Below are 26,839 nucleotides of genomic sequence, written 5' to 3' on the forward strand. Positions count from 1 at the left end.
GAGCGAAGACAGCTAAGCAGATAAAATTATTCTCTAAATCGAAGCTTTATCAAGACAGTGGATTTCCTGGCTCAGTTTTTCATCGTGATGAGAAACAGATATAATTCACGGATGCTGGAATAACTTGGCACGGATTATATGAGTCTTCATGACAATCCTGACAGGTATTACCCCCAGTTTCCAGATGTGAACACTGAGGCACAGAAGGGCGGCTTTGCTTTCTGGTCATCACGCACACAGCTGGCGAGTGACCAGGCCAGCCCCAGACAAAGCTTTCTCCCTCAGTTTGGAATCCCCCCGGGGACAGAGCCAGAGGCAAAGCAGTTTATTTTGGAGAGGAACCCAAGAAGCACTGAGAGGGGACGGAGGGGCTTATGGGGCAGGTTAGCTCTGTGGGAAGCCATACCGTCACCCCGCGGCGGGGAGCCCGGGGAAAGAGAGAGGAATTGCACCTCAGTGTTATCCCATGTGTGTTAGATCCCAAGTGTGTTAGAACTTGCTCATCCAAGCTCCAGGGGCCAGTTGTTAAAACTCAGGACTTTTGTGAATTGGGTTATGTTGGGTTGGCAGCTGGAAATCAGCCCTGGTGGGAGTATTGCCACCACAGGGATGAACAAACGCTACAGATCAAGCTTCGCTGTTGGTTGTTAAATATTCACCAGCATGCCACTGGACCGTTGGGGGCTGCTCAGTCCCGGGGGCTGTTAATCCCCCCCAGAGCGGGCTTTCGTGGTTGGGCGTCATGCCGGCGCACACGGCCACGGAAGGTATGAGGACGTGTGGGCGGGGCCCCGGCGCATTTGCTCCCAATGTACACGCGTGCGTGTAGGTGTAAGTGTGGCCGCACGATGGGGTGCGTTTATGTCATTCACTTTCAAGACTAGACCAAGATTTTAATGTCACAATATATTCTATAACTCATTTTATGCTGCCATATGATAGATTGTGGCCTGTTAGCCTTCAAGTCAAAGGAAAATGTTTCATACCCGTCTGTTTCCCCACACTGCTGTGATTGGCAGAGAGTTCTAATTTTTTTTTTATTTTTTTTACATTTATTTATTTTTCAGAGAGAGGGAGAGAGAGACAGAGCACAAGTGGGGGAGGGGCAGAGAGAGAGGGAGACACAGAATCCGAAGCAGGCTCCAGGCTCTGAGCTGTCAGCACAGAGCCGCGTGCAGGGCTCGAACCCATGAACCGTGAGATCAAGACCTGAGCTGAAGTCGGACGCTTAACCGACTGAGCCACCCAGGTGCCCCTATGAAGTGCACTTTGAATTAAATTACAATAGAAAATATGAAGGCCCAACTGAATCCATCCTGAAAGCAAATTTTGATCTTGCGATGTATTCCTTAGCTAGCTTGCATGATTCTGTTAGGTTTTTGTCATTGGCTCACTCCTCCCCATTCCATTCTCTGCCCTGGTCTGCTGTGGGCCTCTAGAGGCTGACCTCCGAGTGTTTAATCCCCTGCCTTCTGGTTAGTGAAAAGCGTTAGTAACACATGGGATGTGAGGATCCAAGGAAGGAGAATAAAGAGGCTGTACTATTTCTCCCTTGCATCCTTACTGATTTGACGCTAAGTTTCTGACGGCCCCTCTCCTGTACTTTCAGGTCTGTTTCTTCCCTTGTCCCTTTGCCAGTGTCTGGATGCCTCACCATCTTTTATTCATTTTCTTGGCCCCACCCATACTTCTGTATGTGTCCTACCATTAAAAACTCTGTGTGTGTGTGTGTGTGTTTGTGTGTGTGTGAGATGAGGGGTGAATTCTGTTTCTTGCTAGGAACCTAACTGGTGCAAATACTGTCTCTGATGTGATTTTTGCTTTAATGTGTGTGTTCGTTATGGGTAAAAGAGATCTTATTGGGAGAATACATTGAAATTAACAGGGTTAATTCTTTACATAGTCCCTTGATATTACCCAAAACAGTTCCCCAAGTGTAAATAATGTTTTTCCCCTCTCATCTGTAGGTTTAAGTATTGAACAGACAATGCTGAAGGACATAAAAGAACTGTCAGATGGAGAAATAAAAGTGGCCATCAGTACTGTGAACATGACCCTCGAGGTAAGGGTGGGAATGTTTATTTTGGGGGGGTGGCAATGACAAATTTGACAAAATATTATTCTACGGCATAAGTCAGTGTTGGTCTTTTGCTTTGAATGCTTCGTTGTGATATATTTGAGTAGGAATGCAGGTTATTATTTTGGATGGAAACACTGTGCTAAGTCAATGAAAAATGCCAAACATGGATTCCCAAGATGAGTGCTATTTCATTCATCTGAGTACAACAAAACCTACAACGCAAATACTCAAGTTTGTATGTGTGCGTATGTATAGTCCGCTTAATAGCAGCGATTGTATGTGGGATCAGATTCACTTCCACTCGTTCTGTGCACCAGCCCACATTGTCCATCGAACTTTTGTGGGAAAACAGGTTGTCCTTTGGCCCTTGTAAGCTATTTGGATGCATGTCATTTTTGGTAATCAATGGTGACAGCTCAAGTATTCATAAGACGCTCCTTCCAATCTGTTAAATGAATGACTCAGAGTGAATATTACTTTTGCCTTTGTGTGTTTCCTTGGTAAATTATCTTTTGTCGACTTTGGGGGTTTTCAATGACTTGTATGTTCATCTTAATTAACCTAACTAATGGGGATGATATTTTACAGAAGCACATTTGTGCCATGCAGAAGTCTGCATATTTCTTTACTGTTACGTTGCCTTGATCGAGGCACTCAGCTCTCAAGTTTATGTAGACAAAAAGTGCTGTATAGCACTTCATCTTTTTGTTTTTAGAATTGTGTGTTGCCATGCTTTTTCTTTTTCCTCATGGTGTTGATGACGATATCGACGTGTGTATTTCTAGTGACCAGCAGGTATGCATGAGGTATCCATACCTCAGAAAAACCAAGAGCAAACCAGGTGCTTTTTTTCTGTAATTTCTCTGGAAAGTTTATTCCCAGTGGATCGACATCATAATTCAGATGTCAATCTGAATAGATCCATATGAGTACCAGGAGGCAGACTGTTGTCACTGGAGATAATCACATTTGGTGGTTATACAGTGCCTCATGGTTTATAGAGCACGTTCTCATTGTATATAGTTCGTAGTTGACTCAATTATTTCTATGGACTTTCATATTGATAAATGCTCCATATAATTAGATGTGGATGTGACTGAATACAAGAAACACATGCAATTTGGGATGTAGTAACTAGATAATCACCTTCAATTAGAAATCTGCTTTGTGTATAGAAATCCAAGGAAAACGTGGATCTTGCAAGGGTCAGTAGCTCAGAGAATCATTTCTCCTAGTTCAAGCCTTAGGGTTTTCTTTCCCCTCCTCCCTCCCCTGTCTCCCTTCATTTAATGGCATCTTATTAGGTTTTAAATGCCTTGTTTGGAATTCCTTTCTAAATTAACATACAGCGTCTTGTAATTGCTTAGGGAACTGTCTGTAGTTAGCAAATTATTTTAAGGCTATTATTATAGACTTACCATAGCTTTCACGTACCTTTGGTTATATTATAGGGGTATATAAATGGCTTTGTCAGATACGTTAAACTGTAAATGTTGGTCGAGCTGAATAAGTGATAAAATGATCATCTACATCTTTACAGTAATTTACATAGAGGTCCAGTAATTAATCAGGCAGTTAAGTATATCTCTGGAAACACTATATGATCTTCTGGGAGGAGGAAGAAGGACATTTGTATATGTAAAGAAGGGTACACAGATTAAACTCCCATCAGCGGAATGAGAGCTTTTCACTTGTGCATAATGGGGATAGTAAAGATGACTGAGAAATGGGAAAGCATCTCCTTAGTAACTTCCTATGATTTCTTTGAAAGAGAAAACGCACGTTATTTATTCAGTCTGTCTGTTGGAAAAAAAATCTCCCAGTTAAGGGAAGAGTTTGGTTTTCTCCACAGAGCATCCCGTGATGTGGTGTTTTCTGATCCCTACTCACATTTGATTATATTTCAGCCTCCTTTCCATTCCCATGGACCTCACTTTTTAAAATCATGATGGAATACCCACAATCTTATTCTGTGTGTTTTGGAGCAGCTGTCTAAACGCCCTTTGGATTCTCAAAGAAATATTTTTAGTTCCTCTGGGTTTCTTTTTTTAAATCTTTTTAAAGTTTATTTATTTATTTTGAGAGAGAGAGAGAGAGAACGCATTAGCAGGGGCGGGGCAGAGAGAGGGAGAGAGAGAGAATCCCAAGTAGGCTCCAAGCCGTCAACATAGAGCCCAACGTGGGTCTCAAACTCACAAACCGTAAGATCATGACCTGAGCTGAAATCAAGAGTGAGTCACCCAACCGATCGAGCTGCCCAGGCGCCCCAGTTCCTATGAGTTTCTAAGTCTCATAGTTTCTAAGTTTCATAGTCTTGTAGATACTTCAGCGTATCTCGAGACTTAGCTACTTCCTGATGACTTTTATAAATTCTCCATTGTTTATAACATTCCCTGAAACTCTTGCAAAATTAAGTCTAAAGGACCAGCTTAGGACTGAAATAGTTATCGTGTCTTCCATTAATTTCGAGCTCGTTTCATGTATTTATTCAATCACAGTTAGACAATATTTTAAGTTAATTGAGGTAAATTAGGTTTAGGAGGTAAAACCATTGCTTTGACAGCTGGGTCACCTCTGGCCCTCCATGTTGTAAGGAGAAAGCTACTAACCCCTTTCTTTCTCATTTTCATGGTAGTATATATCACAGATAAGAGTTGTAATCTAATCAGTGTTGTAGACATTATTGAAAGATCTACCACAGAAAGCAAATAATTGTCATGATACAGAGTTTCAGTGCTCTGCTCCATATGAAGTCAGAATGAATGTAACTTTGAGGAGCAGTAGATAAAAAGTGGCCTTTACCAGAAGCATGGCCAGAGGAGGAGCCCTTCTTAACAAGGAGGACTTGGAGGCTAGGACCACGGAGAAGATACTACTCTCCCTTTCACATGACCTCCATGTTGTTCTGAGTCCAAATATAACACACATCTTGTGGGGCTTACACACTACATATTGGGAGTTCATTCACTGATTATCATTGTATCTGACCCTTTGTGCCCTTTTCCTTGCTTGCCAATTTGATTATCAGAAGAGAAGCACGAGTGGTTTTGATTCTGTTCCAGTCTCTCATGTTTTTTTCTGTTGAAGTTTCATTGATACTCAAGGTTACGTTAGTTTCGGATGTACAGCATAGTGATTGGATAAGTCCATACGTGAGGCTTTGCTCACCAAAAGTGAAGCTTCCAATCTGGCATTTTAGTGGCGGAACCAATAGAGAGAAATAAAGGTTGCCAAAAAACCAAATCCTTATTAGAAACTAGAAAGTATAAAAATTAAAAATAATAAAGCCTTCATCGGAGAAGAAAGGAAAGCATCTGTGGATATCAAAGCACGTGTTTCACTGGAACAAACTTTGTGTTCTTTTTTTTTTTTTCTTTTAATGTTTGCTTTTGAGAGAGAGAGCGTGAGCGGGGAAGGGCAGAGAGAATGGGGGACAGAGGATCCAAAGTGGGCTCTTTGCTGACAGCAGGGGACCCAAATCAGGGCTCAATGCAGGGCTCAAACTCACAAACCGTGAGATCATGACCTGAGCCGAAAGCAAGAGTCAGACGCTTGTCTGACGAATGACTAGTCAACCTAACGACTGAGCCACCAGGGCACCCTTCTGCCTTTATTTTCCCTTCATCTTTCCTGTCTCCTTGTCTCTGTGTCCAAATTTGCCCTTTTTTATGTGGACACCAGCCATACTGGATTAGAGCCCACACAATGACCCCATCTTTACTATATTATATCTGCAGCAACCCTCTGTCCAAATAAGGTCACATTCTGAGGTACTGAAGTTAAGACTTCAATATATAAATCTGGGGGTGGGGAGGGGGGACACAATTCAACCAGTAAAGTATCCTTTTGTAAAAGTAGTCATTTACCGACAATTTCAAGGAATAAAACTTACAAGACTGTCTGAATGAACCTATTGCCTGCTAAGCACATTTGATGAGTTGCCGCTTCCGCTTACTTTCATTTCAAATCAATTTCCTTTAAATGAGGAACAGTGGGGATTTTCTACCCTTGACATTTCGACTCCTTTATTTGGAGCTGGAGTCTGAGGGAAGTGTTAGGGCTTGTTTTCTCTCTAGGGCTCCGCTGTGCTCTCAGCCCGGGGCCTCCTCATGACCAGCCACTCTGCTATTTGAGACCTGGAACAGAACACATGGGATACATTCTGGTAAAGTGACTCAGACCGCTGACTCATTCTGCCCTGTAGCGATTACCAGCCAAGCTGCACCTTGGAACGCCGCGGAGGGAAAAGTACCAACATTTTCCCTTAGCGTTTAGAGCCCAGACCAGAATGAATTCCCAAGATCACTGTTAAACTCTTCCCTAACAAAAGGGAACATTTTCTAAGGCCGCAGTGAAGCATCATGGGAACCCTTGTAACCGGGGCTTTAAGACTTGAGCACACCAGTCCAAAATCTGGTTTACCGATTTTAAGCACCAAATATGATTTCTCACTGTTTGAGCTTAGAGATTCTGGAGTTCAAGATGGAAGCACCATTCGAGTAAGGACGTACTTTGTTGTGTCGTGGAATGCATAACAGCTAATATTTCCGGGGAGCATAGATTATTTTTGTGTAGCATATTCTTTAAAACACCAAACGCTTACACCGAAGGTGACTTTTCAAACCCAACTGGCCAACCAGTGGAAATCTGTGCAACCTCGCCTCCAGGTTTTTGAGTCATAAGTGCCTCCATTTCGTCTAGCATCCAGGCATGCCGGCTCCTCCTTGCTAAAGAGTTAACATTCGATGGCGAACGCTCATTGCGTCGCAGACAGTAGAGTGAGGACTTGCAAGCATCATCTCATTTAACCCTCGCAGAAAGCTCATGAGACAAGCGTGCTGTGGTCCCCCCCGTAGGGGTTAAGGTAGCTCTAACAGCTGTATCAGATAAACCCCAACTCTCGGAGACTCAACACGGAAATTGTTCAGGTTTTGCCGGTGCAGCGGTCCACTTTGGTGTTCCTGGTCCAGTGGCCGCGGGTGGGTGACCCAGAGACCATGCTCACTGTGTAGCTCCCAAAATGCCTGCAGGCATCTCCATTCTATCACCGAGGCGGGGAAGAGCTCGGAGGACCACACGTGGCATCCATCACTTCTGCTCACCTTTCGTCGGCGCAGTCCCGTGGTCACGTCTGGCTGCAGGGAAGCAAAGAAATGTCGTCGAGCTACGTGTCCAAGAAGAACCACCTTGAAGAATACTTAGCCGGTCTTTGCCACGATCTCCATCCTGCAGGTGAGGGCATTGGAATCTTGAGAGGTTCGATCATTTGTCCAAAGTACAGTCAGAAGTAAAATCCACGTTTGTCCCGCCCCAGTACTGTTTTCACTGCTTGGGATATGGTACCCTTGGGCAAGGCTAGTTGTAGGCTTTGAGCCCCCTCTGGGCTTCACCAGTGAGTCGTCTGGAGTCAGCGATTGCAGGCTAGACCTCCCCAAGCCGTCCTTGGTTGAATCCTTCTTTTCTCTACTCTTCATACCAGCCCTTCTTCCTCTTTGTCTTCACTTCTTTGCTTCTTTCAAAAATCATTAGTTTTTATTTATAAACATCATCTAACTCCCAAGTATTCATACTGAAAGTAATTTTCGGCCCCTGATATAGAGGAGATCTGGTCAATAAAGCAAGTACATAAAAGTAAATGGGAACAAAGATTACGGGGCAAGGGACTGGGTAGGACGAACCGTGTAGGAAGGCAAGTGTGATGTTTCTTCTCAGCCCGTTTCTAGAATTCAAGAACAGGGGTATTCTGGTTTACCTTGCTGTGATTTAACGTTTTCAGATCAGTACTCCAAATGGAGAGCAGTTATTGAAAAAAAATTTAATGGTAGAGTTTTGTTTTTTTTTTTTTTTAAGTTTGTTTCTGAGAGAGAGAGACAGAACGCAAGCAGGGGAGGGGCAGAGAGAGGGAGACACAGAATCCGAAGCAGGCTCCAGACTCTGAGCCGTCAGCACAGAGCCTGATGTAGGGCTCGAATCCACGAACCGTGAGATCATGACCTGAGCCGAAGTCAGACCCTTAACTTACTGAGCCACCCAGGCGCCCCTGGTAGAGATTTTTTTTATTGGAATGAAGCAGTATTACTTTTTTTTTTTTTTTTTTTTTTTTTTAATTTTTTTTTAATGTTTTTTATTTATTTTTGGGACAGAGAGAGACAGAGCATGAACGGGGGAGGGGCAGAGAGAGAGGGAGACACAGAATCGGAAGCAGGCTCCAGGCTCCCAGCCGTCAGCCCAGAGCCTGACGCGGGGCTCAAACTCACGGACCGCAAGATCGTGACCTGGCTGAAGTCGGACGCTTAACCGACTGCGCCACCCAGGCGCCCCAAAGCAGTATTACTTTTGAGCACTATACTAACCCAAGTAACAAAACTCTGCATAGTTGAGGTGTCAGGAGTTCTCAGTTCATGCCTGGCCCAAGGGTCCAAAGGGGGTTGAAGGAAATGCCAAACACGGTAACTTTCATTGTGTGAATTTAATAATCAGTGTGTGTGAGGCATCTGAAGGATGAATTTCGAGCTACTAATTCGTAGCTTCTTGAGGACAGTGGCAGGATGAAAAAAATGAAAGAAAGAACCATAAAAGTAGACTAACATTCCTTTGGAGCTGCAGTGAGTGGTTCTTGGTAATAAGACATAACTGAGATGAGAGAATTAAAAATCCTTATTTAAAAACTGGCTTATCATATCGGTGGCAACAGCACTTTGTCTTTGAAACAAAATGTACTAAGCAGCTGACGCTTATCATATTTAGAATCCTTACAGTTTGTATGTAGGTAGCTCCTTCTGTAGACGGCCAAAAATACTCCAAAGACACCAAAGAAGCCTGAAAACCAGCCTATCTAGAAGTGCCTTCTAATGCCTTATGATGGGATTCCTGTTTCATATCTACAGCTTGAGTTAAGTTGGAGCTAAGTTGGTGTTTGTTGACAACTTTTCCCTGTTTTACCGATTGGCCGATTTCAGATGGACTTCACATATGGATTCACAGAACTTGGCCCATCTAGCCCGACTTCTGTGCATTTATTTCCCTACCTTGCACAAAATACCTCAACACAGCTTTTCTAGCTACCATTTTGCCGCAGGAATGAGATAGATGGTGATCCAGAGTTTAAAGACTGTAAAGTTACTCATTGTGCTTTGTGCTTTTCTTGGCATAGGGTAGTGCCCTGGGCCTCTGTCCTTCTCTCCTGTAATCCTGATACAAACGCGTTTACGTGGAGGAGACGGGAAGGGGGCTAGAGAAAACACAGAGCCTTCCCCGGGCGTAAACCTCTCCTCCGGGCTCAGAAATTCCCACGGACTTCCCTAGGCAGCTGTGCAGTGGGAATGAGATAATGAGAGAGGATGCAACGAGGCTGGGGCGGGGAGGGGCATTTACGCGATGCTGGCCTCAAAAATGGTTATTTGACTTGGTGCAGAAAGCAAGCAAGCAGGCTGCGGAAGGAGCCGAGGGCCGGTCCGGGAAGCCCGGGTGGGGTTGACTGGTAGCGAAAGAACAAGGTAGAGTCAGTGCTCGAGGGTGTTTCACTTGCATCTCTAGTGGAGGATGGCATTAGGTGATTCCGATTTATAAGCAAAGGTGGATGTGTATTATTCGTTACCATTCCCCCCTTTCTGTTACATTTTGTTTTCAAGCCCCCCCCCCTCCCCCGTCAAACATGTCCTTGTACTTGCTTCTGAACCAAGAGCTCGGAACAAAACAGGGCTGCAGTCCCCCGAGCCAGGATTCCTGAGATCATGATGTGTCGGGTCCAATTAGCTGCCCCCTCACTGCCTCCTCCCCAAAGCGAAACCGTATTCCAGTCATGTGCTGCTGTGTAGCAAGCCATTCCCAGAACGTGGATGTTATAGGAGTTAGAATTTCTCATATTCTATGGGTTTATCGAGTTCAGCTGGACGGTGCTTGGTCAAAATTTCTCATGGCAGTTAACAGTCAGGTGGCGGTTCACTGTGAGCTCAGTTGTGACTGTCACCTGGCTTGAGTTTCATCCAGTGTGACACGTAGGTTCCAAGAGAGACAATCACAAGAGCGAGCTTTTTTTTTTTAATGTTTATTTTTGAGAGAGAGAGAGAGAGAGAAAGAATGGGAATGGGGGAGGAACAAAGAGAGGGAGACACAGAATCCGAAGCAGGCTCCAGGCTCCGAGCTGTCAGCACAGAGCCCGATGCGGGGCTTGAACTCGTGAACCGCGAGATCATGACTTGAGCCGAAGTCAGGCGCTCAACCCACTGAGCCACCCAGGCGCCCTACAAGAGCGAGCTTTCTGAGAGACTCGCGCAGCAGCTGCCATTCTCGTGGCCTAACGTGAAGTGTCTCAGAATATGACTTCCATCATTTTCGATTGTTCGTGCAAGTCTCAGAGATCAGCCCAGACTGATGACATGGGAAATTAGCAGTACGCTGGTAAATGTCTGGAAAAAATATATAGGTGTGCACACACACACACACACACACACACACACACATATTACTGATATAAAGAATATATAGCACACAATTTCTAAAAACCCTTTTTTCATAAATAATCATGCAGTCGATTAAATCTCATATGAATGAATTAGTTAATTTTTGTGCAACTTGTACATTGCAGATGATGCACAGCTCTAGTTTCAAACAAGAATGCATTTGATATTTTTGCTTTCCCTAACAAGACAATACCACAAAGACTTTTGTCTGAACTCCACCTGTTTGTCAACAAGAGCATGGTTTTGTGCACATGCTGTTCACAATGTGATGGCTAGAGACACAACACGCTTGGAAGTTTAACTTGAATTATTAACTTCTTCTCTATAACTTTCTTAAGTCCAGACCTGGCAAATTATTCCCATAGAGATCCAGGTGGGAAATAATTTAGATTTTGTGGTCTAAGATGCAAGATTGAGGATAGTATACAGGAACTTAAATAGCAGCTATTTGAAAATGTTTAGGGGCACCTGGGTGGCTCAGTCGGTTGAGCGTCCGACTTCGGCTCAGGTCATGATCTCACAGCTCATGGGTTCGAGCCCTGCGTCGGGCTCTGTGCTCACCACTCGGAGCCTGGAGCCTGCTTCCGATTCTGTGTCTCCCTCTCTCTCTGCCCCTTCCCCACTCATGCTCTGTCTCTGTCTCTGTCTCTGTCTCTCTCAAAAATAAATAAAAACATTAAAAAAATGTTTAAAAAAGAAAATGTTTAGCTCATGGGCCATACAAAAACAGTCAGTGAGCTGCTTTGGGTCTGTGGACTGTAGTTTCCTAACCTGCTATAGATAAGCAATACAACAATTAAAAAAAAACAAAAACAAAAACCTTTGACTTGTAGTGTTGGCCAATTTCTGTAGTGTAAATTCCTACTATGGCTAATTTGGAAGTACGAATATGATATTATCAAAACAGAATTGGGAATAGTTGGTAATACGTTATTGTATAATTGGAATTTGCAAAGAGAGTAGATCGTGAATGTTCTCACCAAGAGAAAAAAAGGAAAAAGATAAAAATGTACCTACGTGAGGTGATGGATGTATGTACTAATTCATTTCATTGTGGGAATCCTTTCTCATACATACCCATCGTCGAATTGCAGACTTTAAGTATATTATATCAAATACATACACATATCAAGTCATTAAGTTGTAGACTGTAAATATATTATAATTTTATTTGTCACACAAAACAAATGGGGAAGAGATGTGCAGAAGCATGCCATTATAATAGCATTTTTCCCATGCAGCTACTATAGATATAATCTAAAGAGCACAGGAAATAGTAACAGATAATAAATTATGAAAGAGTGTGTTTCAGATTCTGACTTCTATTTTTGATACAACTTAACATAAAATATGTAATTCAAGTTTTGTAATGGCTGTGTTTAATTTGCAAATGGTGAGTTTTCAGATTTCCCCCAGCTTTTGTACTTGTCTGTCACTAACCTGTACAAGTCAGTTTCAGAACATCAGTGAGAATTAGACCCCAATGCTTTCTTTTTTTTTAAGTTTGTTTATTTTGAGGGAGACAGAGACGGTGCCAGTGGGGGAGGGGCTGAGAGAGAAAGAGAATAAATCGCCAGCAGGCTCCATGAAGCCAGTGCTGAGCCTGATGCGGGGCTCGAACTCACGAAACTGTGAGATCATGATCTGAGCTGAAACGAAGAGTCGGACGCTTAACCGACTGAGCCACCCAGGCACCCCTAGACCCCAATTCTTGATGTGAGGAGTAGCATGTGCTTATAGAGAGGGAAGAAATTTGAAGGTGGCTATCTTTGGAGGCCACTTAAGGAGGCAATTGCTTTTGGTATCCAAGGCTGTGTCATTCAGTCCCGGACTTTTTATAAATCAAGGGAGAGTAGGACCTTCATTTATGATTCATAACTTACTCATCTGGTTTCATGCATTTTGGCCAATGGTGGTGTATTTCCAACAGCTAATCATGTTAGCATAGATTAAGAGTAGGCGGGGCCACCCAGCAGCCTGAGATAACAGGTCATGTGTATGATACTGAACAACATCGAATAATTAGTCTTTGAGGCCTTTGCTGTCTGGACACAGAACATCACAGCCACCCCACCTTCCCTTGCCGGTCACCATGCATTCTGGGGACTCAGACTCTTGGCAGCCTTGGATGCCTTGTCTTCCCCCTCCCTGCTGTCTTCTCTTCAGCTGGAGACCCAGAGCTCAGTCTCTCCAGCTACACATTGTTGGCATTTTCTTCCCAAGCTTCGACAACCACAGGCTGTGTGAGTGAATTCTGTAACCCTCTTTGGACCACGCCATGGATGGTCCATATCACCGCATCACTCTCCACCTTGCCTTTTCTTAGTAGGTTTTACACACCTCCCCCTTTTCCACATGTCTGTCTGTCTGCTCCTCAGCAACCCTGCTCCCCTCCTCACTGCCACTTCTGCCTGAGTATGACCAAACTTCCTTCCAGGAACTTCCTAATGCATATTTGTCATTCAAAAGCCAATAAGAAAGGTCATCAAAATGCCTCCGGCTCTCATTTGCATGCTGCGTTTCTGGTACTTCTGTGACTTTATCTGGGGATCTGTCACTTAAATTCACATTCACCTTCGGGGAAATGGGCATATTATCGGGAGGCATTTCGAATGAATCCACGTGTCACTGCATCTCATATAATTACAAATTGTCCACTTCTTCAACAGTCATCAGCAGGCAGTCCTGTCTTATTGAGATCCTTTTGTAGGAGGAGGTCAGTTACCCCTTGCCTTGTGCAGGAACCCGGGTATTAATGCCCATCGTGCTGAGAAGTGAGCTCCAGGAATTTGGGAGAATTCGACACCTCTCTGGTTATTGCCCTTCCAGAAATGTCGGTAGTTGCGAAGCTAACAGGTAGACATCGGTTCTGTTCACTTTAATCTTCCCATGAGATGACAAAGAAACCACAAAACAGCTTATGAAGTGAATTCTTCCTCCCCTTCTGCACGGCTGAGGGACTTAAGAATCAGCATTTCACAAAATATATCTGTGACAATTTGAACTTTCTTCATGCCACGATATCGGATTCTCTTCTGCATCTTTCTTTATGCGAACCGAAACCCTCAGGACATAGCGATACGCTAGAATGACTGCTCTTTCACTCTGTAAATACATTTTTTAAGTGTACTATAATGTCATTTTGATGGTTTAATTTCTAGAAGGATTTGGCTAATTACATTTTTAGGAATGCATTCAGGCCAGTTTTAGCTGCCTGGCGTTACTTTTAATAGCAGCTGTTGCTTACCTTTTCTCTTGTTTATTTTCTCTCTCTCTCTCCTGCTTTCAGAGTTATTTTGCTGATTTGGAGACCTGCCCTTGGTTTAAATTAGTTTGTCTGTAACACTCCTGTGAATCATATGCAATATTTTAATGGTTAATTACTGCATTGTATCAACTTGTCATAGAGAAGCAGGCTGTGAGGCTAAAGGAAAATTGTTCCTTTTTCTTGTGACAGAAGAAACCTCTACAGAGAGAGACGGTGGAGCGGGGTTGTATGAATGCCCCTTTCCTGTCCCTATAGGTAAATGCTGAATTGGTTCCCTGAGTAACAAGGACTCTTTTTTAGCACACACTGAAATGAAATAATAAATTTATGCCAAATAGCCAGTGGCAATTCAGAGAAATAAGGAGACTCAAACAAAGGAATAATTTAGGACAGTTACTTTCTAGAATAGATACCTTTTTGTCGTTGTTCCTTAATCCACAGTGATTGCTAAGGTTGGCCGTGTTGAAGGCTAGTGGAGGCGAATGGGTTATGACAGGTCAGTGGTGTCGCCTAGTGGTGGGAAAAGGAAAACAGAGAAGGTGCTAGACCTAGGCTTTGGTAATTTATTGTTGTCTTGTATTCCATCAAAAGAATAATTTAATGCTCATTGTATTCCTAGCGCGGGGCTAGTCTTCACCTTGAATAAGTCAAGTTAAAACAAATCAATATAGTAGTAGCCAAGATTTGTTGAGTGTTTACCATGTACCATACATTTTATTGTCACTGTCTCATTGAATGTCTATGACGAGTCTTTAAGATAGGTCTGTCCTTATTTCCAGCTTATAAATGGGTTGTAATAGACTCTTCCAGAAAAAGTAGCTCATGACATTAGGTATTTGTGGCCATGTGTTGCCTTCCAGCGTTTTAGAGTAGGGTTCTTTTCCTGATACCATTATGAAATCTAATTGTCAGTTTCTGGTCAAATACCCATGCCAAGTACATCTGTTCCGGCCTTTGAAAGTACTTTCTTTTATCTCAAAAGCGCGACAGTCATTCTGTACCTCCCCACCCGTGTCATTCCCTACCCATCCATGGAGCCCAAACAACGAGGTTCCCATCTTATACTGCAGTCATTAACATCACTAGCTCAGCCTCGCAGCCGTCAGATCAGGTGACGTGCCCTTGGCACAACAGGGTTGAAGGAGGGCTTGAATGCACACACTCGTTTTGTCTCCTGTTTAAGCATTCATCAACGTAGTCATTTGCCCTCAAACACTTATTGAGCAGCTGCTATGTAGCTGAAATGTGGACTAGATATTGCAATATAGGGGTTTTGGCCTTCCCTAAGCTTATGAAAGATTGGCGATTCTAATTGGTTTAATGGGCCAATACAGGACACGGGAGTTTCTGGCTCAGTAGCTCTGGGGCGGAACTTAAAAATTTATATTTCTAATAAGTCCCTCGGGATGCTGATGCTGCTGGCCCAGGGACCTACTCTGAGTTCCACTGGCTAAGAGCCATTTGATTCAGGTCCCAACTTTTGCATGCATATGCACAGATACTGAGGAAGGGAACTGGTGTTCACTGAGTGCTGTGATAGGTGCTTTACGTTAGTTATCTTTTAAAATTCTGAAGCCTTCCTCATGACACAGGCAGTTATTATGTATCTATTTTACAGGTGGACAAACTGAGACTCACAGAGGGAAAATGAACTACCTCAAGCCACAGGGTAGGCATTCCGATCCAAGGACCTCTGATTCCAAAGCCCTTATTCTTTCCCGGTTGTTCTCTGTTGGGTCACAGAAGAATAGGTTTATTGTTATCATCGTCATTGTTATCTCTCATCAAGCACGAGAGATACATTCTGATGTGAAAGATAGGACAAGGCTGTGCTTCCCCCAAACTTAGTGGCTTCAAAATAACAATTTAGTGTCTCTTGTGATTCTACAGGTCTAGCCTGAGCTCACTCGTGCAGCCACAGTCAACTCATGGCTCTGCCGGGGGCTGGTTAATCTAAGGTGGTCTCTCTCACGTGGACGGGGCCTCAGCTGAGAAGGTTGTGGAGTGGATGGCTGGGTAGCTGAGTCCCCCTTTATATGTGGTCTTTCATGCCAGGCTTCTTGGCTTGAAAACCGAGACCTTCAAAATGGCAGAAGCAAGAATTTTGGGGACTCTCAAGTCCCACCAGGTCAAACTACATGCTCTTGGTCAAAACAAGCCATGGGGCCAGCCCAGAAAAAGAGTGAGGAAGGAGACTGCACCTCCAGCTGGGAGGAACTGGAAATAATCCGTGGCCACATCAAATCTACCAGAACCGGGGCGCCTGGGTGGCTCAGTCGGTTAAACGTCCGACCTCGGCTCAGGTCATGATCTCACTGCTCGTGGGTTCAAGGCCCGCGTCGGGCTCTGTGCTGACGGCTCAGAGCCTGGAGCCTGCTTCGGATTCTGTGTCTCCTTCTCTCTCTGCCCCTCCCCTGCTCACGCTCTGTCTCTCAAAAACTAAATAAACGTTAAAAAAAAAAAAATCTTAAAAAAAAAAAAAAATCTACCAGAACCTCCAAACAGGAGTCTTAAGTATTTGTGAACTTTGTCATGGGTGTAGTTGTCTTGTATTTTATTTAGATGAAGACCATCCTATCAAGTGTTCTTAAGAGTCACATTAGAATGTGACTCGTTAGAAGAGTCCCATTGCTGAACAACACTGAAAGAGGACAGAGATGGAATAAAGTTCTTGCTTTTTGATTGCCTTCTAGGATGGGACCAGGGGTTGATGGCTTCAGTATTCTCCTTGCAGGCTTAAAGGTCTTCAGTAATAAGGATATTTTTGTGAGATATTTTAAAAATGTTTATAAAGATTTACTTTGAATTTTCAAGAATTCATAGTAATATGAAATTATAGTATCCCAGAGGTTGCCACCCTAAGCCTAAAGGGAAGAGAGAAGATTTCCAGACCCTGGAAGGGGAAGGCTGAAAAGAGAGAGTCACCTCACGAAGAGTCTTTGGTCAAGGGGTGGCCAGGTTCAAGGTGACCCCAAACAAAGGGAAATGGAGGAACCAACACTCTGCCCTCACTCTTTTTTTTCCCCCCATCTCAGCACCTGTTGGGGTTTTCTATTGGCTGAAACCAACAGAAAACCAGAGGCTGCAAGAGGCTCTTGATGTTGTCTATAAAGTCACTGTGTGGCAGGCAGGACGGAGGAGGGTGGAGATGTGCTCTGCAGGGACACAAGGAAGACAGCTTGCAGGAAGTTCAGCTGAAGCCCCAAGGCCGTGCAGAACTCTCCCCAAGGTGATGTGAGACGCCGTGACACAAAATTTTCAAAGGAAGTGGAGGAAGCCTAATTATAATGTTTTCAAGCTACTCTCACTATCTTAGACGTAATCAGAGGATTGAAATTTGGAAACGGAAGAGAGAACACGTTTTGAGATGTCCGTGTCCCATATGACTGCGAGTGAAGGGGCATCGATCCCTCACCTCAAGCTGGGGCAATAGAGCCTCAGAGAGACTCCTATGTGCCCCTTTCAATTTGGGGGACACTGTGTTTGGGCGTATGTTTCACTCGTGCCTGGAAAATGGGAAGGGTGAGAAATACGTGGAGCTGGCTACGTTGGCAGTAAGATCTAGAACAGGTGGCTGCAGGGAGCAGCCCTCACCCTGAGAAAACTGTTGGAGTAAAGCAGATGCAGGATGGTTATGTGGGCCAGTTCTGAGCCACCTGCATGAGACAGCCAGCATGCAGGTTTTAATAGATCCTGCCCAAGAGGGCTGACTTGAAGGGAAGACAGGCAGATCTCGGCTGGGAGAAGCTAAGAGCAGAGCCAGCTTCCTCGGGGCTGGGGAAGTGAGGAATAAGTACGGAGTTCAACTGTCCAGGATACGAGGGATCTGCCAGTCCACGGGGAGCCCAGGAAGGTGACCCACCTGTGAGGAACAGGAAGCTAGTAGACAGATATGCCATCACATAATAATCAAGCGACCATTTTTTTAAAGATTTATTAATTTGGGGGAGAAAGGGAGTGCACGCAGGGAAGGGACAGAAACCTGAAGTGGGCTCGGTGCTGACGGCAGCGAGCCCCATGCGGGGCCCGAACTCCCCAACCATGAGATCATGACCTGAGCTGAAGTTAGACGCTCAACTGACTGAGCCACCCAGGCGCCCCTCAGGTGACAGTTTTTCTGCTTCTCCTACCTCATCTGGCTTCCTAGTCTCCAACTCAAAAAGGGTCCGGAGCGACAGTTCGCAAAATGAATGAGGAGCAGAGGGGGTGGATGGGGAAAGAAGGAAGAGGAGATCATACAGTGCATCCCACCAGCAGTGGGACTCCCTGGGGGAGGGGAGAAGCTTAATTCCGTAAAAGTCGGCAATTCTGCCGGACTACTAAACTGAGGCTACTTCCTGTGAATTGAAATGCCCGAGAAGCTTTGCTACCTGAGAGTAACAAAAACTTGTCCAGAAAAACCAGGAGGGTTGCCTGATGTTTTACGTAGGATCGGGGCAAGAATTGGCCCGCGTGATTAGCCCCTTGTGAGTCCTGCTTATTGTACATATCTGTACATACCCGTCAAGAAACATGAACTACGGTTTTCTCTGAGATAAGGGGGGTGGTGGCTCCGTCGCTCCTTCCTTGAATTCCTCCTGCCAGGTCTTCGTTCCTTTGTGAATTCCTTCTTCTTAAAAACCGTCTCAATTTTTTCTACGTGAGAATCTGTTGGAAGCCAAATGGAGAAGGCAGTAGGAGTGGGAGCAAACAATGTGTTTTTGCTTAAGTGCCTGTCTCCTAAGGATCTCCCTGGGCTTACAACGTTTTGGCTGTAGGAACCCGAAGTGAAATGATTTAAAACTGAACCATACTTGACAGGGGAGCGTGTTGGCGTCAGCATGAAAATTAAAAGGTAACATGTCCAGGACCAAGATATAAAGATGGAAAAAAGCTTTCTTCTTTGCAAGAGTAGGAACACCCTGATGGAACTTTCCAATTATTGATACTTTTTTTTTTTTTTTGGCAGACAAATTTAGAGTACATGAAGCTTTCTTTCTTTCTTTTTTTTTTTTTGCATTTAATGAAGATTTATGTACAGGTTTGAACTTTGAGTATTCATCCATTGTTTGATTTCAGTTTGGGATATTTGCAAACTTTCTTCCATTTTTATATTCATGTATGTGTTGGGCACCAACATGGTACATGAATTTGTTTTTGTTGCTAAAAAAGCAAGTAAACATGATAACATTTAATCTTCCAGTAATGGAATCGGAAACAAAAATCTCAGCAACTTACAATGCTGTTCAGCGATATTTTTCCGCTGCCTGTTGTGAGAAGTTAGGGTATGTAAAATAAATGATGTATGGAGCTGTAGAAATGCGACTTTTCCAGACTACCTTATGTCTAAGGAACATTAAACATAGGGTTCTCGTTTAGCAAATAAATAACCATTCATTTCAATGGCTGCATAGTCTGGACTTCCGTGCATATTTTTGCAAAGATAAGGAGAGGCCATTAGGGATTTAATATAAAATAAATCGCCAAGGGGTCTTCTTGTAGTCCTAGTCTTTCTGCCACATGGTGTGTTACTAATGTGCATAAATGGGCTTAAATGAATTTGTTATCTGTATTACATTTGCAGTATGTATATATTTATATATTATTTTTTAATTGTGTTTAAAAATAAAACATTAAATACATCATTTTGGAGAGTTGAAAACGTAGAATACGTAAATCAATCAGCTTCAATTAGTATTAAAAATGTCAGTATATTAGACTTGCCTGTGGGTATATTTACCCCACAGAGTTTAATATATTTTAGTTCTGCCATCTATGAGGTAGCCATATGGTTAATTTGTCACCTTATCCGAGTAGACTGTTACAATCCAAGCTCGATTAATGACATAGCGCTTACGCCCCGTTGAAAGAGTCCACGTCTTGGTTGTTTTATTGATGCCCTAGGTCAGATTCTGAACATCGTCTCCACGCAGTATTGATGGCTCCAGCTAAGCAACGGGTTTAGCTGCTTTGCCCTCTTCTTGAGTTACTCTCACCGAGTTCACAGTTACAGACGGAAAGTGGCAGGAAATAGTCTGTAGCATATCAAACGATTTGATCGTATGTATCATTGCATCCACAAGGTCATCACTGTACGAGTTTGCCTTTAGATTTTCTCTTTTTACAGTAAGTTGGAAATTGTACTTTTTACAATGGCAGATGGAAATTAACAAATTATGATCTGCTGACGCTTTAGAGATAGATACGGTCTTCTTTCGAGTCGATGCCGGAGTGATTCCAAATGGTCTTGTTACCATTTTCAAATATAGTTAACTCATCTCATAAGAATAGCTTTGATGTTTGTCCCATAGAAATAGCTCTTATTTTTTTTTTAATTCTTTTTACATTTATTTATTTTTGATAGGCAGAGAGAGACAGAGCACAGGTGGGGGAGGGGCAGAGAGAGAAGGAGACACAGAATCCGAAGCAGGCTCTAGGCTCTGAGCTGTCAGCACAGAGCCCGACGCGGGGCTCGAACTCACAAACCGAGAGATCGTGGCCAGAGCCGAAGTCGGACGCTTAACCGACTGAGCCACCCAGGCGCCCCAGAAATAGCTCTTATTAAACAGATGACCATTTTAGGAAATTACACAGTGATGGCAGTTAATTTTTACTGCTTTTCATTGAAAACCCGCCACGTGGTATTGAATGGTTGCATCCATCCATGCTCAATTTTCTCTATTTCATATTCCACACATAGACTGTGGCACAAGTATATTCTAATATTCTTTTCTGCTAATCAATTTTATTGGAGTCTACCATTCTCAAAAAAGGCAAACGCTTTCTAGATTACACGTAGCTCATATTTCCTTCCCAAGCAGTCTCAATGCAGTACGGTCATATTTAGAAATATCATTCAATTAAAATATTTATTAGACAACTATTAGACCTTGGTGGTGGCTTTCACTCCTATTTGTTTCTGAACGCAAATGTTTTACATAACCTAATACAAGGGGTGAGGCAGTTGGTGAGCATGTGTGTGTAACCTTTGCATTTAACTGGTAAGGAAAATGCTGCTTATTTTGACTTCTCTAAATTTGATCAACGCATCATTTGAGGGTTGTTATTCTTGCTTTTATCACTGCTTTACTGAAGATGTTTATGGGGCACGGGCTTCCACAGCAGGAGGTGTAGTCAGGAAAATGGCAAGTGTAAAGGATAGTTCGTAATTTATTCACATGTGATTCAGTTGTTGTTTCCACTCCTTGACAACGTAGGCGCACAACCCAACATTTATCAGTGACCTTAAGTAGACGAAAATTGCCTTTGGTCCTCTGTCAATCCAGGTGGATGGAACAGAGGAGCCGAGGCTCACTGCGTTCTGTGTTCAAAAGACTCAGGGGCGGAGTCCTCCTTTTCTAGCACATTAACTGATATAGAAGTTATCTAACTTCACAGAGGTTAGCAATCCATTGCTAAACTGGCACCAGCACTTCGGGGTGACAATGAAAGAGGAAAAAAAGGCTTGGAAAATTAATTTGGATATAGAAAAATTTTTTTGAATATTTTTGAGAGAGAGATTGCAAGCAGGGGAGGGGCGGAGAGAGAGAGAGGGAGACACAGAATCCGAAGCAGGCTCCAGGCTCTGAGCTGTCAGCACAGAGCCAGACGCGGGGCTCGAACCCAGGAACCAGGAGATCGTAACCTGAGCTGAAGTCAGACGCTTAACTGACTGAGCCACCCAGGCGCCCCAAGTTGGATATCTTTAATTGAAAATAATAACACTCGTAAATGACAGTGAAAAAATAACTTCATTTGCGTCCTGCTTTGCTATTTCCTAATAAACTGTCAATCCTGTCTCTCACAGAAAGGAAGAGAGAGGCTGGGATTCTCATCTGTGAGTCTTTGGTCTCTCAGCCACTGCTGCTGCACCTTCCAAGTTATTTGCCACATAGCAGACACTTAAAGAAAACAGGCACTTGGGCAGGAATGTGTTTTGTGCATGTCACATTTGGGTATAAATAAATTATAAACAAGCATGTCAGTATTGACTTTAACACAACTGCTACTAAACAAAGCAGAGTTTATGGTCTCTGTAAAGGTAACCACAGTGATCACACAATTCTCTTGTTTGTCCTTCTAGTTAGAGCAGAGCTTTGACTGCCCTGATCACCCGGGCTTACCGAGCTCATGGGTCAGAGTTCCATAATGTTCTGATACACACACGCTCTTACTCCAAGTCCAGCATGGCCCCTCCTACGTTTCACTTAGAACAAATTATTAATCCCCCGCCCTGCCCCGCTCGGAATCTCATATCTTTCCCTGTTAAGTATTCCATTAAGGCTCCATAGTAACAATCTGCATGTTCAGTTGTGGCAAAAATACATTTTACTGATCAAAATTTGGGAGCACACTTATGGCTCGCTCCCGGCACGTTCGTTGAGAGTCACTGATCCTAAATTTTAATATCATTGTCCAGCGTATGAAGTCTTCTTCCCTACTGACCTGGATTGGATCTCATGTGACTCTGGTTCTTTTGCCAAAGTTAGCAGCAGCCAGGACAGTGGGTTAGGTCCCTTTTTCCTCGGAGCCTCTCCTGATCTTGGCCTTTTGGGTCTTACTATTTCCACTATGAAAAAGAGTCAGGGAAAGTTGAATCCAAGGAAAGAAAGATTTTGTAGCATTTATTACAGAAACCTCCTCCTCCTAGGTGGTTGGTCTAGTTGTGCGTTTAAGGATGCTCTAGGGGCGCCTGGGTGGCTCAGTCAGTTAAGTGTCCGACTTCGTCCCAGGTCATGATCTCACAGTTTGTGAATTCCAGCCCCACGTCGGGCTCTGTGCTGATGGCTCAGAGCCTGGAGCCTGCTTCTCATTCTGTCTCTCCCTCTCTCTCTCCTACCCTGCTCGCACTGTCTCTCTCTCAAAAAAAAAAAAAAAAAAAAAAATCAGTGTTACAAAATTAAAAAAATAATAAGGATGCTTTCATGATAGTAGAGAAAAACAGGGTGCCCGGAGCTTTTCGTGGCTGTTTAAGGTGCTCTGGTGTAGGACCCTGAGAACATTCCAATGCTTCATCTTTAGCTTTCCTCTTCCTGGGCAGCACGTCATATTTTAAAATATGCAGTTGTTATCCCATGTTCATAGCGGCACTATTCACAGTAGCCAAGACGTGTACCCATCTGTATCCTGTATCCCTGTGACCTGTGTCCATTGACGGATGAATAGATGAGCAAAACTGACATATAGGTACACTGGCATACTTTACAGCCTTAAAAACACAGGAAATTCTGACACCTGCCTCAAGACGGACGAACCCGGAGGACATTACGCTGCGTGAAATAAGCCAGTCACAAACAGACAAATGCTGTATGATTCCACTGCTAAGAGGTGCCTCGAGTGGTCCGATTCATAGAATGGTGGTTACCGGGGCCTGGGAGGAGGGGGGAAAAGAAGAATCAGTCTAAATGAGTATAGCGCTTTATTTTACGAGATGAAAAAGTTCTAGAGAACTTTTGTTTTGCACAACAGTACGAATATACCTAATGCCACTGAACTGTACACAGAAACATGATTGAGATGTGAATTTAATGCGATGCGGATTTTTAAAAAAAAAAAAATCTTAAAAATGCGGTCGTTACATTGCAGCTCAAGAAATTCAGCTCCGCGTTGTTCTGTACGGAGTAGAGGAGGAAAGTCATCTCCTTCTGAGGCACCTGTCAGCCTACATGTTTATCAGATGGGCAAAATCCATAAAAACACACAGGGAAGCAAGACTCAAAGCAAAAAAAAAAAAAGAGTGAGATGCGACCAAAAAGGTAGCTAAGGGTATCTGCTTGTGTATGTATGAAATATCTCAGGATTTCTATTTAAAACATCAGATGATATACCGCCTCCTTCTCTCTCCTGTTCCAGAGATGGTGCCAGAACTATCACAGGGTCTGGGAAATCATCCCACCCCAGGGAAAGCTCAGGCAGTTTTACGTAGTCAGGAATTATTGCTGCCTTTTTACCTGTCAGTGGCTGGGCCCCTTGTGAGCCTATGTATCTGGGGAAATTTCAGATCTTCTATGAATGAGACAAATGTAAATAAAACCTTGACATTTGCATAGAGAGCTGCATTTCACTTCCATAAATGATAGAGTAGTGTTATTAAATAAAAGAGCATGTAGATTGGCCCATATAACTTCTGAGTATCCAGACTTTGGGGAAACAATTCAAACAAATGTTAATTATCTAGCTGTGTTTCTCTTGAATAGCAATAAATAAGCACATAACTGTATTTTTGTTGTAAAACATGTAGACATTACCCCCCCCCCCCAAAAAAAAAAAAAAAAAGCTGAAATCCCATATGACTAGCACCTCAATCCCAAACCAGAAGTAATTGCCAGTTTGGTAAGTGTTTTCTTTTCCTAGTTGTCTTTCTCTAGATCTTTTCTTTTCTTTTCTTTTTGTTTCTTTTCCCTTTTCTCTTTTCTTTTTTTTTCTTTCCTTTTCTCTGACTTTACTTCTATTTTACCTTGTTTATTTTGAGAGCGAGCGAGCGAGCAGGGGAGGGGCAGAGAGAGAGGAAGAGAAAGAAAATCCCAAGCAGGCTCCACACTATCAGCACAGAGCCCCGCCGGGGCTCAATCTCATGAACTGTGAGAGCATGACCTGAGTCCAAATCACGAGTGGGGCACTTAGCTGACTGAGCCACCCAGGTGCCCCATTCTGTGGATTTCCGTATGATGTATCTGTAGAAGTGTATATATAGTTTTACCTTCTATAGAATGATAGAAAGAAGAAAATAAAGGAATATTTTCTTTCTGGCCAGGTAACTCTTATTGCTATTTTTAAAAATAAAAATAAGATACAAGTTAGATAATTTTAAGAGTACCCAAGTCTCAAAGTGAAAAGTAAACCTTTCTCTCTGCCCCGATCCCTCTCTCAAGAGTGACACTGTGGAATGCTTGTGTGTGTGTGGTTTCATTTTGGAAGCAATCTGAACAGCTGGAGAAAAGTATAAATATTAGCTTTAAGCAGGCATTCTTTCTACAGAAGAACCATTTCATAACAAAACAGACTGCTTTCTGGTATCGCTTTCTGGTATCGCTTTTACAGGGTACCAGCATCAAGTGTATTCCAGACACTCCGACCTGAGTCAGGGAAGAAATGTGATCAATCAGGTTCTTTCTTCCAGTCCTCTCAGGTTCCTGCCCTCTTACCATGCTGTTTCCTTGATGCCCTTCGGGAGGCCCCCTGCTCTCTGAAGCCACTTCTCGCTGCTGGGGACTCTATCTGTTTCGAGTTGGGCCCGAGTTGGGCCCTTCACTGCCCCTTATCTCAGGCCTCTCCTCACCTTCTACAAGCATCCATGAGGTCCTAGCAGCTCCTTTCCCTAATGACTCACAAAGTTCTCACCTCATTCCATCCGCAAGACTTCCACCTTAGTTCGGGTTGTTCTTCATGCTTTGGATAATATTGCAAAGCCTCCTTTCTGGCCTCCTCCTCTTGGGACGAGCCCCCCTCCCATCTGTCCGATTCACTTGCTAAATTACGAGTTGGGTCATATAGCTGCTCTGCTTAAAATTCTTCCTGTCACTCTGTCACTTATGGAATAAAGTCCTACTCCTAGTTTATTTCCACTGCACATCTGACCCTTTTCGGTAAGAGCCCTTGCGCACGCTTACCAGGCCACGTGACCTGCAGGCGAGGTGGGAGGTGCTGTGTTCTCACCTCGCCTGTGCTTTTACAGGGAACACAGTGCTCACCTCCACTGCCTTTCGTCCTCCTCAGCCCTTGAGGCTCAGCGCTGCACCTGCTCAGTCCTCCTCTGCTTGGGAAGAATCAGGAGCTTTACCTCTTTGCGCCCCTAGTTCCATTCACATTTTTTCCCCAGAGTGTTTATCGCTTTGTAATGAAGCTTCTGGTTTGTTTACCTGCCTCCCTCCTGCATACTGTGACTTTCTTTGAGTGTGGAAATTTTGTCTTCCTGCTCTTACCTTGAATTCCCAGCGCTCAGCATAGTGTAGGTCTGCCTTCTGATTGCACAGGATAGGCAGGCTGCAAGTATACATCAGCCTTGGACTCCTTCCCTAGCTCCGATTCGGTGTCTTCTAATTTTCGTTCTTTTCCTCATTCAGATTCTTTTTTATCCTGTTTTTTAAAAAATTTTTAGTGTATTTATTTATTTATTTTGAGAGAGAGAAAGAGAGAATGCATGTGTGTATAAGCGGAGGAGGGACAAAGACAGAGGGAGATAGAGACCCCCAAACAGGTTCTAAGCTGGCAGTACGGAGCCCAACGTGGGGCTCGAACCCATGAACTGTGAGATCACGACCTGAGCTGAACCAACAGTCTGATGCTTAACCAACTGGGCCACCCGGGCGCCCCTAGCCTGTTTCTTTCCAATTTTCCACTTTCTCTCCAGCTGCTTTTGGGGAGGGGTGCTTTTCCCGGACGCTCTCCCCTGCCCCAGTCTCCGTCCTCTCTCGGCCCACAAAAGGGGTTCCCTACCTTTCGGGGCTTCTTGCTCCCCAAGTTCGGCTCTTCGTGTCACGTACCTACTGAATTCTGTGGTTCAGGTTGTGCAGAGTGTTTTGTTAATCTTTCAATCGATTTTCTAGGTGTGTAGGATGGTTTAGTGTTGGTCTGGCTGTATTTCTTGGACGCGGGACACACAAAAAGCCGCCATGCTGTTCCGCCACCTTGGCTCCTCCCTGCTTTGTCTATCCTGTTTCTTTCCTATCACTTTCACATCTTTTCCTGCTTCTCCTCGGCGCTATCCTAGGGCGTATGTGGGGCATCGTAGTGAAGTCTTACTTTGACAGCCCTTCCATTTGGTGACAGTGTTTCTTATTTTGGGACACTGAGGCAGTCAGTTACATGACACTTCTGACACTTTTCGTGGCTATTTATAAAATTCCTTTGGAGTTGGCAGGATTCATAGCTTGGGTGGGTGTTAGAAGAGCATTATGCTTTCTTCATTAATTTATGTGACAACATTTTATTAATTACCATGTGTGTTTTGTAGAGAAAAAGATTTTGTAAGTATACAGAAACTTAATTTAAGTATTAGAGTCTGGATTAAGCAAAACGAGGCATCTGTGGAGTCAAGGGTGTAACAGTCTG

The 26,839-nt window shown here is 43.7% G+C and overlaps 1 protein-coding gene across 7 annotated transcripts in view; it reads left to right on the forward strand.

Annotated features, from left to right (window-relative positions):
• PRUNE2 (prune homolog 2 with BCH domain) overlaps window positions 1-26,839 on the forward strand; it is a 274,101-nt gene that overhangs the window by 87,674 nt on the left and 159,588 nt on the right. For all 7 annotated transcript variants that reach the window (XR_009251811.1, XM_058695657.1, XM_058695659.1 and 4 more), the window contains exon 6: window positions 1,968-2,062. Coding sequence is in view for 6 of the 7 variants with exons in the window: in XM_058695657.1 (XP_058551640.1) it covers window positions 1,968-2,062 (95 nt within the window). In the remaining variant the exon portion in view is untranslated. The remainder of the gene's footprint in view (window positions 1-1,967; window positions 2,063-26,839) is intronic.

Source organism: Neofelis nebulosa, chromosome 12 (genome assembly GCF_028018385.1).
Source record: "Neofelis nebulosa isolate mNeoNeb1 chromosome 12, mNeoNeb1.pri, whole genome shotgun sequence".
In the NCBI taxonomy this organism is placed as follows: Eukaryota; Metazoa; Chordata; class Mammalia; order Carnivora; family Felidae; genus Neofelis; species Neofelis nebulosa.